We start from the raw sequence: 16,592 nt of genomic DNA, 5'->3' as shown, positions 1-16,592 counted from the left end.
TCAGTATATGTATGCATGACGTGGCTCTGGCTTGGCTTCTCCGCATCATGCTAAATTATTTATTTTTATTCGAGGTGCTATGACTTATAGGCTGCAAGTTTCCAATCAGTGTAGAACACGTAACATGCAAAATGTCCTTCTTCTCTTTTCTCGGTAAACCGGTCGGTCCTACGCGAAGTAGCTGCACACTCAGAAGAGTCGCTTTATATTCCCTCTACGACTTTCATTTAGATCTTTATCGATCAACTTTCACGGTGCGCTCGCGCGTATTGCACTTCATTGCTTTACTTCTGATGTCCGTGGAACTTTCGCGCGAATACAATATCGAGGACTCGTATTTTAAATCCGCTTTTCGTTCCGTTACATCGATGAGAGTCGAGCTTTCGCGCTATCGCTATAAATATCAATTAACCGCTAACGAGCCTGATAGCATTACAATGCGCCATTAAATGTGACCTATTACAAGGTTTAGCAATTAATATTGAGAGATCTCAAATATATTATGTATACATTAGAGAAAGCTAGGAAATCTCTGAGAAGCAGTACTGTGCAAAGACGAGTAACAGGAATAACTTATGAATATGCATACGATTCTAGTACTTGCACATCAAATGACAAGTTATACTTATTCGGTTTTTGTTTTAAGAAGAAGAATTCCACAAACTGCATTTTGTTAATGTACTTTTATTGCTAATGTACCTTTGCACTTGTACGTTTTTGCTAAACGCACGGCGGAAATAAAAATTGTAAAGTTGATACATCCGAATGCGCACTTTTGTAGTTATGGGCTCTTAAAGCAATTTGTCTTCAATTACCGAGAGACACGCTTCCCGGACGAGATGTGAAAAAAAGCCGAGAAGCACTCGTTTTCGGCGGAGTGCTCGGGATCTCACCTCTGCCTCGTCGATTCCCAGAGGTCGCACACCACGACTCACGTGGGCCTTTTTTCTGCGCGCAATTTCGCCCTCGTCCGCCCTCTTGCCGTCGCCGCATCGCGCTCCAGAATCGTCCTACCGTGCATTTGCAATCTCATTGGGACGTTTTAAGGCCCACCTTTCGTGCAAGATGGCGCAGTCGTGAAACGAAGGAGGAAAAAGAATCGCGGCGCGGCCACAGGGCGGGAAGGGAGTGTGCGCGTTTGCTTTTTATCGCGTTCGTGTCATTAGCGGCCGCAATGAGTCCTATAAGTTCGTATCAGAGACCTGCGCCGAGAGAGGCTCCGCGGACTCCTCCTTGGGAGGACGACGTGGACGAGGACGCCGCGGAGGCACCTACAACAGCTCGCCTTATTAGGTCTCTACCTCCCCCTCCGCCTGACCCCGCGTTGCTCTTTCCACCCCTAACTCCTCCTGTAGCTCTTAAAATCATGGCTGCACGTAACCGTCTACTGATTATATGGATTCGGCGATGATTTCTGATGATGCCCCCGACCCCCGAAATGGTAAAATAATACAGTGTCGTGTCCTAGCCCGGACCCTTTGGGTTCCGTGGGCCGGTTCGTTAGCGGGGCCTTGGCGCGAGGCACCCTGTCATTATGCGGCTGGTCTCCATCACCCCCACCAGTATCCAATTTTCGGCGCCCCTCCACAGCGCGGACCCGACAAATCCCCCTGTACCGCCGCCGCCCTCCTTTTTTTTTTGCCCCGCGTGTTCTTCTCTCTTGCCTGGGGCTCGTCTCTTTCTCCGGCACTACTATTCTATGCTGTCGCTCTGCGACGTCGTCCGATGTTTGTGCTGTGCGTCGCGTGAATCGTCGTCGTGAGAAAGTATCACGACCTCTTTCTTTCTCTCTTCCTCTTGTGTGTCCGTGAGCGCTTTCTGCCGGTCGACGCAACGATGCATCCGAGAACGCACGTTACGTGTCCACGGTTGTTAACTCTTTTCAGAGCGAAATAGGAAGGATTCCTTAAAATATCACGAAACTCCACGAAAATTGTATTTGTGACGTTTGTAAATGCTCTGCACCCTTTTGGTCATCATGTCTTTGTGAAATAAGATACTCCGCATTCAATGCCGTTTGTTGCATCGAATTATGGGAACATACCATGTTCACCTCTTCATTGCAGAATGATTTTTAAAGAGAGAGAGAGAGTATTACATAACGTTGAAATCGATCTAAAAAAATAATGCAGAAAAGAAAATCTTTAACAGTAGAATTAAAGAAAAAGAAACAAGTATAATGTCTCTGATCGATACAAGTGCAAGAAACGAGATAACGTAAGCAAATATCTACGATTATCGCGCTATACCATAGAATTAGATATCTCAACTTCCATTTTCTTACTTCTGGACACTATTTTTGCGAAACCCGAGTGAGTTGCGCACGCGAAACATAAGAGGCAGTCACGACTACTGGTGGACATTCGAAACTCGTAACTCGACCGCGCGCTGACTTCATCTGACAATGCCGTCGTGTCTACGCTTACAAAGCAGCACTTCGAGTCCCTTCTCTTTCTCGTTTCTTTGCATAATTGGATTTCTTCGACATTAGGAGCAATTTTAATCCCATGATAAAATTGCAAGAAATACATTATCATAAAGCCTCTGTAGCTTTACAAGCTGATTTTTTTCTGCGTAGAATTCTATTTAAATAGCATTTTACTCACACGCAGAGTGGAAATTTGGTACGTTTAATGACATTTGTTTTAAACAATTGTTTATTAGTGACATTTATCATACAAGAACAACAGTTTCATTGGGGATTACAGTATTGGGACGACCGACGATTGCTAATAAGCTTCGCCGGAAGTAGACCGACGAAACCGCGCGGTTCTATTCGTATTTTTCTAAAAGTCCGCAGTCCAGCATCCTTGGGGAGCCTTCGTCCTTGGGGTGCCTGCTTGCTGCTGGTGTAGGTGGTCCCTGCGACCGGCAATCATTTCGCTTAATGACGAGAGCTCGGTCCTCTCCTTTCTTCGGTCTCAGATTATCGCGCTGTGGTTCTTACCTTATATCTACGGACCACTTTGGTTCCTTCCTCTTCTTTTGCGTCTTCGTCCTCTGCCCTCGCTACCACCCTTTATTCCCGAACTCTGTAATTTTCCTCTAGCGACCGTGCCACCACGTCGCACTGAAATTGGTGTACGGTGGAACGATTTCGTAGAAATGTTCGTCGTCGCTAAAAGGGGGGAATCTGGCACGACGGTGACGATGGCACTTCCATCGCGAGTTTGACCTCCGAAGAGGGGAAGGAGGAGCTCGAGGTAGAGAAGGAAGAAAAGATTGGGCAACGGAGACGAACGGGCCGAAGGAGAACGACGAGAATTAGGAGAGGAAAGGTAATAAGCAGAGGAAGATAAGAGGTGAAGATCGGAAGAGAGAGGAAGTCTCCCGTTCCGAGAAGAGTCGTTTGATGAAGAATCGTTTCGCCAGTACCGAACACTTCTTCGTTTTCCTCTCGGCAGAGGTTTGCAGGTGCACCAATCTCTCGCCCTGGTGCCGTAGGGGTGCAGGCAAGCGTGACAACACGCAACATTTCTTTCTATCATGCCAAAAATGATACACATTGGGCGCAGATGGAAGTCATTATTATTACAAAGAAGCGTTTTTGCTGCCGACCGTCTGTCGATGCCGGGGCCACCCGTCCAGGACACGTAGATACGTTGACGATTTACCGAGAAGCTCTTCTCCTGGAGCTCGCGAGCTCGTTCGCGCTCTCCGGATCGAGTGATGCACTTTGCGAACTGAAATTCGACGCGCACATTCCCACGTCATTAAAGCTAACTACGTGCCGAATCCAGAATTACGCTCGCTGCCTTCGCGGAACCGGCGCCGGCGCACCGACAGGTACGAAGCGCATCGCGCTAATCGCGTGTCACTTCCCCGCGTATTAAATCTCCCGAAATTGACTTCCGCGGAAACGCTTTGATCTCCTCGACGATATTTCGTGTGTCCTCGGTGATTATACGTACATACGCGCGCGCGCGCGCGCGCGAGCATGATCTCTGCTCGCTCCGCTTCCCGCACCTGCGAGAAAAGCCGGGCGGTGCGCCCGTCGGCCGAGCAAACAATACGGACGATGATGCACCGTCCCGGGCGCATTGTCCGCCGTGCGGCGAGTAGTAGTAGGCGGCGGATTTATCTGCCTACTCGTAGAGTCAGGTAGAGGGACGAGGGAGAAGGAGAGAGGGATAGATAGAGGGACGGAGAACGAGAGAAACCTCAGGGGTCCTCGACCCCCGGGACACGTCGCGTCGCTGTGCGGCGGCCGGCCGGCTGCCGCCGTCGCCGCCGTCGGAACTGATGGATCTTCCTTTCGTTGCGGGCCGATTTCGCGCCCGGCCAGTGGCAGCGCGGTGATCTACCAGATATCGATGAGCTCGCGGAATAATAAACCGCCGAGCGAGTTCGCGCGCGCTGTAACTCGGCAACTTCCTCTCGCGCTTACGCCGATCCTCGGCGGCTCCGGAGCGGAGCGTATTAGCGAATGATCGTAATCGCCGGTTGCGTCCGCGAGAGTCGGGTACGCGTTGCGATTCGCGACGCTTCGACGGTGATCGGCGATCGGCGCGCTCATTAGCCCGTCGTAATTATTATCGTAAACGTTTAACTTTCAATTGCCGCGTGATCGAGCGGCTCGATGCCTATGCCGGCAACGAGGTTTTGCAATCGAGGAAACGATGGCAGTCTAGCATTAGCGGTATCGCTCCGCATCTCACTCGAGAGCACTGCGATTTTTCACCAGGTTACGATCGCGACCGTAAGGGATATTCTATGATATTATATCGGAAAGGATATCGGGTACTTTGGGCGATCGAGCTTATTACGTCGCAGGAAGAAGTACTCTCATCGTATGTTAATCGTGTGCACAGCATTTGCTGCACAGATACGCGATACGCATGAGCAATGCTAATGTAGAACGTAACGTTATTGCATCTGGCTCTCTTTACATAAGCAAAGAGTTTGTAAAAAATAATAATATTGTAGATAATTAATTTTAACTTATATCATCTGCGGCCGCTGACCGGCTACGATGTAAATCTATTGCTGATCCATGCACATATATATATATTTTTTTGCGAAGTGTATCCTTCATTAACTTGGTTTGTTATACTATACTGGCCATATTTCATGTATCTCTCGTGTATATAATACCGCTCTAGCCTAAACGTCAAAATTATTATACCGGAAAACGTGATTCGCAGTCTCCAACGTATTATAATATGAGCGTCGTCATTAAAAATGCAAATTCGCGATAAAAATCTTGCGTTCATTCAAGAATCATCAAAATTGAGTCGTTGAGTATTACGTTATAATAATCCAGGAAGTTTTAAATCCCGCGATTTAATTTCAGATTTCACAACACGCAGCAATTATACTTTTTATCTTATTGGACTTCATATCATTAGATGCATGTAACATATTAAGCAGACGTGTTATTAAGTAGCTTTTTTTAACTCTGATTCATCAATAAGGATTTCTATTTAAAAGCTGGCATGTTCCCGTAGTCGTTCTTCTCAGCGTGTCACGAAATTCTGGGACTTTTACGGCTTGTTCTGTCTGATCTTAAATCATTGAACGATTCATGCGACACATTCGAGGAGACTTTTCCACCGAACCCTCTCATTGTAGGCCTGCTGCGTTGAAATGCGTTTCTGGGTGATCTGGCACGTTTCCGTGGATGCTTTTCCGTTCACGTCACGAAATTCCGGGATCTTCGCAGTTTGTTGCGGTTCGATCTTGAGGCATTGGACAATTCGCAGGGCGCATTCCTGTGGCTCTAGGTGTCTTTTTCGTGAGATTCGCGTTTCTAAGATACGGCACGTTCGCTTTTCCTGTCACGTCACGAAATTCCAGGACCTTTGGCACGGGTGTACAGGAGGCTCGTAGGGCCGGGCGCGGAATGAGCGCCGACGGTAAGTCAGTTCTTCGCATACCGAGAGCTCAGGTAGGTAGGTAGGTAGGTAGGTGGGTAGGCAGACGGCGGAGAGAAGATGAAGAAGGAGAGGAAACGGTGGGTGCGAGCGAGTTGGCATGCGAGCAGGCAGCCAGGCAGGCAAGCAGGCAAGAGAGTTTGGTATGGTCTAGCTGCTCGCTGCCGCGGAGCGCGTTGAATGCCTGGGCCCCGGTGTATCGGGGCCCGGTACCAGCACCGCCGCTCCCCTCTCCAAGATGGCCGCCGGTTGGTCCCAGCCGCGAGTCCCCCTGACCGAGCCAGGCAAGTCCGCCGAGTCAGGGGAAGGGTAGGCCTTGCAGGTGCCGCCATGTCAGTGCATGCCTAACTTCGAACCCGCGCGGAACGGACGTTGGGCCCGAGAACGCGACACCTCGTGCTACCGCCGTGCTTTTAGGGGCCTGCTGTATCAGCCCCGTCGCAGTTTGCGCCTACGGATCGTCGTCGTCGACGTGTAGGACCGTGCCGATTCCGTCGTCCGTTAAAAGGACGGAATCGACGTGCATAACGGTCCTCGTAGCGCGATACCGAAAGTGTTCTTCTCAATCGCGAAGCTCCAGCCGAAGACATCGACGCGTGGAAACAGAGACACGTATGTCGGACAGCACGCGTTCTGCTCTTCAGAATCGTGGGCAGCAGCGTTATACGCGAATTGGGAGCATCTCGTGAAACCGTAGGCGCATACCGTGTTATACTTTCGTACATTACTTTCGTGTACGAGCAAGAGCGCATATATTTGTACCATCACCGGGACCGACAAGTGTGCGGACGAGTGTCAATTGACGGTTCAGAGTACGTCACTCTTGCTTTCAGAAGACGGCGTGCCGGTAGGAACATCATTCGCGACGTTTGTTTGTATTGCTACTCTCTTCATCGTTGATTCAACGACAGATTGAATTCTCATTCAGTCATCAACTACGGCTCAAGTTTGATCGACGACCTGGAACACAGAAGCGGTCTCACATGCGACCAGCGAGGATGACAATGACAACGACCGGCTCGGGACGCTGTGGAACGAATTAGGCGCGCTGTGTTCAACAGAAACAAGAATCCGCAAGAGGCGCAAGACCACATCGGGAGCGAGAACGTGTGTTCCAAGGACAGACGCGCGGGATGTCCGACGGAACGAGACATGACGACCATGTATGACGCGAGGCGACCGTGCCGGGTTCACGACCGGTCGTGCTGATCGTCCAGTTATCAGGCTGCGAACCTAACACGAGGAATGTGCCATATCTCGCTGCCAAGATATTCCAGTGACAGCGAGTGTAGCGGCCAGCACGATAGTGCCTAGAGCTGGCAGAAGCCAAGAGAGTTACTTTGGCATCGTAGCCGAGAACAACGCGAGGAGTAGGAAAGAAAGAGAGAAGATCGAGAGACGACGAAACCTAGAGTTCGACTGTGTTCGTCCGAGTAAAGGAATCCCTCCGAGAGGCTGGTATGTGTTCGAGGACTGTACCAAGGAACAGTACGCGCGGCTACGGTAAATCGACGCAGAGAGGCAATCGCCGGTCCTGAACGCGAACGTACGTTCTCCGCGAAAGAGGGAGCAATGCTACGTGTGTGTACGCGCCGGTGGAAGTGATAAAGTCGCGAGAAGAACCCGAACGGATAAAATTAGTGGTTTGGTGGTTGGTGTTGCTGGTGCTAAAAAGGTGGGTGATAATACGTAAAGTGGCAAGCCGTTGGGAAAAACGGTGGTCTCGTGGTTTACATCGTCGCGGACGAGAGAGAAACGGTCGTGTCAGAGGGTGGACATTAAGCGAGGAGGTGCAGAAGTGCATGAGGACTCGGTGTCGTCAACGGAAGAACGCGAGGAATAATAAGATTCGTTACATCCGTCATTGCGCTCTCTCGGCCACTCGCGAATAGCGGCCGCGTAGGAATGGAAAGGTCGAGATAATATCACGAGAAGAGGGAGAGGAGGAGGTGGAGGACGGCCGTGGCGGTGTTGGAGGCCCCAGGATGCGGCATCTGCTACTGTTCCTCGTCCTGGGAGCGACCCTCGCCCCGGGCACGCGGCCCGAGCGCGTGAAATACCTGGAGGTCTCCGAGAATGCGCGGCCGGGTACCAGAGTGGGTTTCATCGACGCCGAGAATCCGCCATATCTGATAGTGTCGGTGCCGGGCTCGTCGGTCGAGGCCGACCTCATCGTCGATCAGGCGACGGGTGAGATAAAGACGAGGGTGCCGTTGGACCGCGAGACCCGTCCGTCGTACAGCCTCGTGGCGCTGCCGCAGAGCTTGCGGGTCGTCGTGAAGGTCCTCGACGAGAACGATAACGCGCCGACCTTTCCCGTGGACCACGTGGACGTAGAATTCCCGGAGAATTCGCCGCGTGACGCCAAACGGGCCCTGCCGCCGGCCAAGGACCCCGATCTCGGCCAATACTCCACGCAGCGCTACGACATCGTGTCCGGCAATTACGGTGACGTCTTCAGGCTGGCGCAACATCGCGGCCGGGACGGTGTTCTGTACCTGGACCTGCAGAATTCCGGATTATTGGATCGGGAGGCGCGTTCGCATTATCATCTGGTGATCGAGGCACTGGATGGCGGCACGCCGCCGCTTCGTTCGCGCCTGCACGTCAACGTGACAGTGCAAGACGTCAACGACAATCCGCCCATCTTCAACCAGACGAGCTACGTTTCAAGCGTGCCGGAGAATGCGACCGTCGGCACTCTGGTGCTGGCGGTGAACGCGACCGACGCCGATGCCGGCGAGAATGGCCGCATCGAGTACTCCATCAATCGCCGGCAGTCCGACCGCGAGGAACTGTTCCGCATCGATCCGGAGACGGGAACGGTCTATGTCAACAAGGCTCTCGACTTCGAATCCAAGGATCGGCACGACCTGGCGATCGTCGCTCGTGATCGTGGTGCTCAGCCGCTGGAAGCTACCGCTTTCCTGTCAGTGCACGTAACCAACGTCAATGACAATCAGCCAGCCATCACCGTGAACTTTTTGTCGAACGATAAGACTCCCACCGTCATCGAGAGCGCGCAACCCGGCGAATTCATCGCCCGGATAGTCGTCAGCGATCCTGACTCGAAGAACGACTCGCAGGCGAAAGTCACGCTGAGCGGCGGCGACGGCCAGTTTGTTCTGACCACTCAGGACAACATTGTCTTCTTGGTGGTAATAGAGCGGCCATTGGATCGCGAGGAGAAGTCCATCTACGACTTAACGGTAGAAGCTACGGACACCGGCGTACCACCTCTGAAAGCCGTACGTACTTTCCGGGTGATCATCACCGACGTAAACGACAACGCACCCAAGTTCCAGCAAGAGAGGTACGAGGCGCATCTCCTGGAAGCGTCGGAGCCCGGCACGTCGGTGCTCCAGGTGGCCGCGAGTGATCCCGACGAGGGCCGAAACTCGGCCATCCGTTTCTTTCTGGAAAACACGACGTGGTTCGCGATCGACGAGACCACCGGACTCATCACCACGGTGACGCACGTGGACTGCGAGGCCGACCCGGCACCGGTCCTCGTAGTGATCGCGTCGGATTCCGGGTGTCCGGCGCTCAGCAGCAGCGCGACCGTACGCGTGACAGTGCACGATCTCAACGACAACGAGCCGATCTTCGAGAAGCCGCTCTACAACACCACCGTGCCGGAGGACATGCCCGTCGGACGCTGCTTTCTCAAGGTAGGATTACGTGAATATGTAATTTCCTCGACGAGGCTGCGCTGCGAAAATGTGAGAAAGTGGAGACCCCATCGCGAGGGCGCGTTTTTCGGACGCGTCAAACGCTAATGCCACGTCGAGTTGTAGGTGTGACAGGTGAATGCCGTAACGCGAGTTACATGATGATGAAAACTGTTTCGCGCCGTTAGCGTCGTTGCGTTGGAATAAGCGATAGGTTTATACCTTACGTGCCGCGGCGCGATATTGTGTTCTAAGTGCTGCCGTTGTTGCTGCTCTTAACGCGTTCGCCCGCGTGGAGTCGTATATAGCAACGCTAACGGCAATCGTGTTATAATGCGAAAAACCGCGGAATAGGTCCGCGGGCTGTTGTTGCAATTTTGCGAATTGCTTGTCACGCCGCTTGACGTCTGTATGACTTACGGAATACTTTCCACACTCGTCTGTGCGTATGCGTTCGCGGGAGTAACGTCGGACAACGTAACGCTGTCATCTCCTTCAACGAGCATGGTACTGCCCGTGTCTCGCCACGTAATTGATATTTATATCCAGAGAAAAGAAGAAGAGAGAGAGAGAACTCAATTCGGGCATTCAGGTTGAAGCTCTCTATCTCAATTTGTCGAATCGTCGCGAGAAAGCGCGCGTCGGTCATACGGGAGTTGTAATTCGCATTCGCACGACTCGAGTGCGAAATCGGGAATTAATTGACGTCCGCTTAAGAAATCACGTTAATCTCTATCGTCGTTCGATCGAGGAAAATCCGTTAAGTCGCTGAAGCGGCAATACCTAATTGACCCGTCATCGGAATCGATTGCGCGAGACGTTTATCGGCCGCGCGCGCGCTCGTTGCAAGCCTCCACAAATTAATATCTTAAATGTCGCGTCGGTGCGAGAGAGTGACGGTGTACAACGGTGAGTACCTCGCGTTTAACCCTTGCATAAGCCAAGTGGTTTCTCGCGTAAAGTCGCTAGGATTCGCATTAAAGGTCCCTCCACGCGGCCGGACGGGCGAAAGGGCACGACGCACGCTCGTAACCAGCTGGAGCCGTCAGGCACGCACGTTACGCCAGGAAAGCCATAATTGGTACCCGAGCCGGTGCATCGCGAAAAAGATGTAATAGGATGAGGATCAGTTTTCTTTCGGCACGCTTCTTCTGGTGCCAATCAGACGAACGCGTTATCGATCATCGGTTCTTTCCTTTGATTCAGCGGAGAAGGTGCCCGATGCGGGTCGCAGGTGGAGTGAAAATCCGCGCGCGTTTATTTGCATGCGGCCCGCGCGTTCACCTCTTCTCAGGTAACAGAGACAAAAAGGGAGAGAGAGAGAGACAAAGAGACGAAGCGTCCGCAGAATGCGAGTAGGAGTCGCGCGGCCACCTGAATGAGGAAAGCGTTGCGTATACGCGGACACCACACGTAGCGGTAACATGAATCGCTCAGAGGCGTAGCGTCGCCGTTCCCTGAGAGATGCAGCAGCGCCTGTCGCGGTAGTTCACCGTGCGCCTCGCCACGCCGTTCCATATATCGACCACGTGGCGCTCACGGAAGGAATCCTTCTGACGTTCCTTTAGCGCGACCGCCGCCTTTAGCGCTGTACGCGCCGAGATGCTCTTCCCCGGAGCGGCGTTAGAGCGCGAACAAGTTAGTAGTTGCGGCACCGATAGTGCTTTGCGAGCCGGCGCTGCTCCGTCTCACCGAGCGAGCGTGTACGCGTTCGTGTACGCCATGAAGACGACGGAAACGCCAAGGGCGAAATAGAGGACACATCCTGGATAGAACGTGGAAGAGATCGTGCGAGGAGGTGCGTCCTGGAAGTGTCAGCATGGTGGCAGCGACGGCGCGCGAGCCTGAAATTTGAGATATCGCGCGTTTCGCAAAGGCGATTACGCGGGTACCGTCTGTCGTCCCGCGTTACGAATGATCGCGTTACGTTCGACGTAATCGTCGAAACGTGTAACGTCACACCTTGCTCCGGCGCGATAATGGACTGATTGCGAAGCGGGATCGCGAGGATAGCGTGCATATGTACGTACATTGGCGAGACGACGCGCGAAAGTAACGGGGAGCGGCGTTAAATTCTTCTCGGCTCTTCCCTCGTAGACGCACCGCCGGCGTTGAAAGCCGTCGAAAGTGAAAGTCTGATGTAACACGTCGATAATAACTAAAGACTAATTCGTCGGCATCGGCGCGCCGATTGTCGACGGTATCGCGCCGACCGTTAAATCCCTCCGATACGGTCGACGTGTTCGCTCTTATGCTTTAATGAAACGCGATGGAAACGTTTCTCGTTACGTACTTACACTTCATACATCGCGATCGTTGCATTTTCGACCGACTTTCCATCCAAAGAGACTCATGCAAACGTGTCATTCATAACCTCGCGATTCGCGGACCAGAGAACAAGCGGGAACGCGAGGAGCAAAGGAAGAAGAGAAATCTCTCTTTTTCCTCCCACAACTTGCCATCTCGCTCGCTCGCTCAGTCCTCTCCTTCTCTCGCCAAATTGTCATCCGCGTGCGGTACGGATATGAATCGCCGAGCATGCCGATGAAAATCGCACGGGGATAAGCCGAGTGCATTTTTCAATCCTTATATCGCGCAGCAACCCCAACGAAACGCATCCGGCGGGCCATGCGTACCGCGACTCGATGTTAATGGCTGCCCCCGGTACGATATATATTTTATTGGCGTTTCGCTGCCTAGTTCAATGATGATTTATAATTGTTGTCCGCTCGGCTGTAATTATTATAATTACAGATTTTTCGTCCGGGCACTCGGAACCGGGCCTGGCCCGGGCCCGGACGCCCTCTTCGCTCCATCCCCCTCGATGCGACTCCACCCCTTTGGTCTCTCGTTTCTCGGGTCTCTCTCTATCTTTCTCTCTCTTTCTTCTTCGTACGTTTCCCCCGGTCTCATTCTCGCTTTCTCTCTGTCTGTCTGTCTGTCTGTGTTCGTCGGTATTCCCGTCTCTTTTCCTCTCGATCTCGCTCGCTCGTTGCTCCTTCTACTTCGCGAACAGAGACCAGATCTACGGCGGCTCCGCCGTAGAAACGGGTTTTGGAAGTTGGACTCGCGCGCGCGAGCCGAGTCCTCGCGCTCGACTGCTCAGGAAACCTCTCTGTCTCTGCTCTCACCTGTGTGCTCGTCGATCGGTGCTCTCGCCTCTGTTTAGCGCTGAAACGTGGACCTCTGTTTGAGTGTTTTTCATCTTAGGTACTCTTGGATTCGTATCTTGTAAATAGAATCAATTTTTATAAGCTTGTAATAAGCGTGTAATAATCTGGCACTAGACAGCTGCATGTTTCTGATAGATCGTGTTTCTTTTTAATATAGACTTTTATGTCATTTTTCAAATTAATAATGTGATGCAGTATACTATAAATTTTGAGTAGTTTTGTTAGAGTTTTTCTTGATAATCCTATTTCCAACGCTATTGTCAACTATAGTCAGTAATTACCGCGCTTCGCTGCTTTCGGTCGTGGGACCTTCCGTTGGTGTACGCATTCGTTCGAATCTGACCTTAAATTCAATTGGAGCGCGTAATTTTGCGACAACGCTTCATGCACTTGACGAATTTGCTCTGATCGAGCGGGGCTAATGCGCGCATTAGCATCGCCTAATAATCGTAATTGGCGAAAAAGTTGTGTGCCTTCTGAACTGACGCGATTGATGCCGACATCGGATACTACCGCGATCGCGTTGCAGGACTTTAGTGAGAGCAAATGTAGCTTTGTTCCTAAAGCTTTTTCTAGCTTTCTCTTTAATGTCTAATTTCTCTGTAATGGCTAAAAAGAGAGAGAGATTATATAAAGCAGAATATAATTGAAGCGACGAGAAAAAATAATATTTATATCGCAATTTTATGTTATTACGTTAATCTGAGTTCAAATATTTCATTCCAAGTCTCACCTGCAGTTTAAACGAGGAATAACAAATGAGGATTACAAGCGAAAATCGGACGACTGAGAGAAAGACGAATATCAGACAAATATCACACTACGAATATCACTTTCGTCAGCGCGGCGAGTTATTCAATTATGACATAATTCATCTTTTCAGCCGGGCAACCTCCGTGTGATTCGCGTAGGAATCGCGCTTTCAGCGGACACCAATCTCCGTCACACGCGCGTACTCATCGAATCTAACAATATATCCGCGCGTATATTCACGCACGGGATAACGGAACGCACGCGTACACGCGCGCGTATATATATTCCTCGTACACGTAAGCGCTCGCGGCCTACACGTCGGGAACACTGGTTCCAATTCATCCTCGCGCAGGTCTCCCATTATCCATCCTAACCGGCGACGGAGGATCATTAAGCCACGCTGCCTTTTGTCCGTCGCTGCACGTCCGTTTCGAAGGAACAACGAGCTCGGAAAGGACGAGGGATTCGAGAAAAGCGCAGCCAGGCGTGCTCCACTTCGAACGCGTCGGCTTTTTCTCCACCTTCGTCCGAGGATCGCCAATGAGACTGGCGTCCGTCGCTGTCTGGTGCTCTCTCGCCTTCGAATCTTTCCACGAGAATCGAGAATCGATCGAGAATCGATCGCGAGTCTATCACGAGTAAAGCCAGCACTCGATCACCGGGTCGTTCAGATCGCAGTCGCGCAGATGCTGCAAGAGCGATGCAGCGCAGGGCCGCGTGGTGCACGCCGCGTGTATCGCGGTACCAAGTGATGACCGTAATGACTCTAACCACCGTCTGACATCTGGCATTAGGCACTCGGGCTTTCGAGTGGCAACGCCCGCAGCAATTGTTGCCGTTTACGACTGCCGTGCGCGCTCTCCTTCTCCCTCCTGCCGATGATTTCTCTGCTCTTCTTCTCTCTCGCTCTTCATCTCGTTTCCGTTCCTACTCGCGCGCGCGTTCCTACCCGCGGCCTTCTCCTTTCTTCTGCATCTCTTTTGCGCGCTTCTCTTCTTGTCCGAGCTGGTCCTTTCCCTTTCCCTCACGATCTCTCTCTCTCTCTCTCTTTCTCTTTCTCGCCTCCTCATCCACTCTTCTCGTATCTCCTTCTCGTTTCCTCCGTCCCGTTTCTTCATCCTCCTTCTATCTCGCTCTCTCTTCTTCGTTCGCTTCAGAGTCTCTCCTTTCCTCTTCTCGTCCGCTCTCGATCCTACGCGCTATAGACCGCATTCCCGAGCGCAACGACGAGGTAGAGATATATGTATATGCATTCGCGTGCACCGTTCGTCGCCGCCGCCGCCACCGCGGCTGCACTCGCGAAGCAACGCGCTCGATAATGTTGCACACCGAGGTCCTGAAAAGTCGTAATTGCGATATTTATATTCGCGGTACTCTCACGACGATTGCCCGCCGACAGGTGACACCGCACGCATTCTTTCGGTATGAGCGAGCGGGCGAATGAGCGCGGACGCACGCACGACCGTGCTTATTTACGAGCGGATTATGCAATCGGGCGTGCTACACACGCGGCTCTAATCGTAATACCGTGCCACATAATGCGAATCTGGTTTTGTCCGCAGTCCGCGCGCCCTGCGCGGGTTGCAAAACGTGACACGTGCTCGTTAACCCGCGAACGGCCGCGTCACGATACGCAGCTTTAAATTAAAATAGCGAATACATAATGAAGATTATATAGTGTGCATAAATAGCCGTTTATACATCCTAGGGGATTGGAACTGAAGATATGCAGAGTTGTTTATATCTCTTAAGCTATTACGTGCGGCATTCTTGACACCCCAAATATGACATCTTCGTGTCTCGTATCAAAAATAAGTTTCATTAATGTAAATCTCTCCTATATACATCAGTATGTGTTGACAGGACGGCACACTGTCACTGGATTGAAACTCCATTTACCAGAAAATCATGCGGGTTGTGCAAGAGCTTGGCATGGTGGTATCTAGCGTAATAAATTAAACATGGTAATGTACGGATTAAAGAACGGTATTTTACATAATCGCGATATAAAGATAAAGTGATTTTCAATTTTGCCGAATAAAACGATTTGGCCTAGGGAAACAAGAAATAGGCGATCAAATAATCTCTGCTCTCCGTAATGTGTTTATAAATCTCCCCAAATCGACAATTAATTCACGCTTCCGTTACTACCTGCGAGCGAAATGTATCCATCGGGACTTGATCACTCGGAGAAATCGTCCGTTGACGCCCCGTCGAGTTTATCGATTCGCGACCCTGAATGCGTTTTCAATCGTATTTCTCTTATACAGCACAGGGAGAATATAAGAGAATCATTCGCGCGCCTTAATTCTCCGCGCTGAAATTTCCGCGCGTCGAAGTCGTGCGAAAGCATGGAGCTGTGCACGTGATACGCGTAAATCGTCATCCGTGCTTTTCATTCCACATTCTCGTTTCAGGAATAATAGAGGCCAGCTCTCGAGGGCTCTCTGTCACGGTAAAAAAAGAAATAAATCGCCTCTCGGTGAACCGTAATAATGACTTATATCACGCGGGATAATTACAGATATTAGAAAGCCATCCTTATTAAACGCCACGGCGCACATTAGCCAAATTTCCTCTTCGTGGCAAAAGCGCGCCATGTCGATAAACGTGGTCGATGCAGACCATGAAGATGAAGACCGGAAATTTGCGCATCAGTGCATTCTTCCGCGACGATGCATCGCGGTAGCTTCGTGTCGCTTTGCGCTATCCGTCCTTTATAGAACGATTAAAAGGAATGCAGAATATCTTTTTCTCGAATTTTTTTTCTAGTTACTTCAGTAGGATCAGATAACCGCGATAACCAGTCCGCGTGTGTTCCACCGTGAAGTGGAACGTACGCGGCGACGAATCGCGCAATTGCCTCGGCAGAAACGCTTCTCGCGAATGATTCGCGTCGGTTCGCCAGCTGAAAATGAACGCCAGCGGGCGGTGATCGTTTAGCAAGGCGGAAAAAAACGAGATTATCCTTATCGGCGTGCTCGATTACCGTCATTTTCCCGTGCTTCTAGCAGCACCGTGCGCGATAACCACTCGTTATCGGGTTTCCCGTTTGTCCCTGGGTTACCCAACGTCCTCCTCTCTCTTCGAGAGTGGGTGGTGAGGTACCAAGCGGCCGTCCT

General features: G+C 51.3%; 1 protein-coding gene across 1 annotated transcript; it reads left to right on the top strand.

The window, feature by feature from the left end:
• Positions 1-7,858: 7,858 nt before the first annotated feature.
• On the top strand, positions 7,859-9,752 carry LOC105281436 (protein dachsous). The gene has a single exon (XM_011342687.2). It carries the CDS (start codon positions 7,859-7,861, stop codon positions 9,650-9,652), a length of 1,794 nt encoding a protein of 597 aa, XP_011340989.1. The 3' UTR covers positions 9,653-9,752.
• Positions 9,753-16,592: the final 6,840 nt, after the last annotated feature.

This window comes from Ooceraea biroi, chromosome 3 (genome assembly GCF_003672135.1).
Source record: "Ooceraea biroi isolate clonal line C1 chromosome 3, Obir_v5.4, whole genome shotgun sequence".
NCBI lineage: Eukaryota > Metazoa > Arthropoda > Insecta > Hymenoptera > Formicidae > Ooceraea > Ooceraea biroi.
The sequence above is the reverse complement of the archived record's forward strand: the minus strand, read 5'-3'. Positions and strand labels throughout refer to the sequence as shown.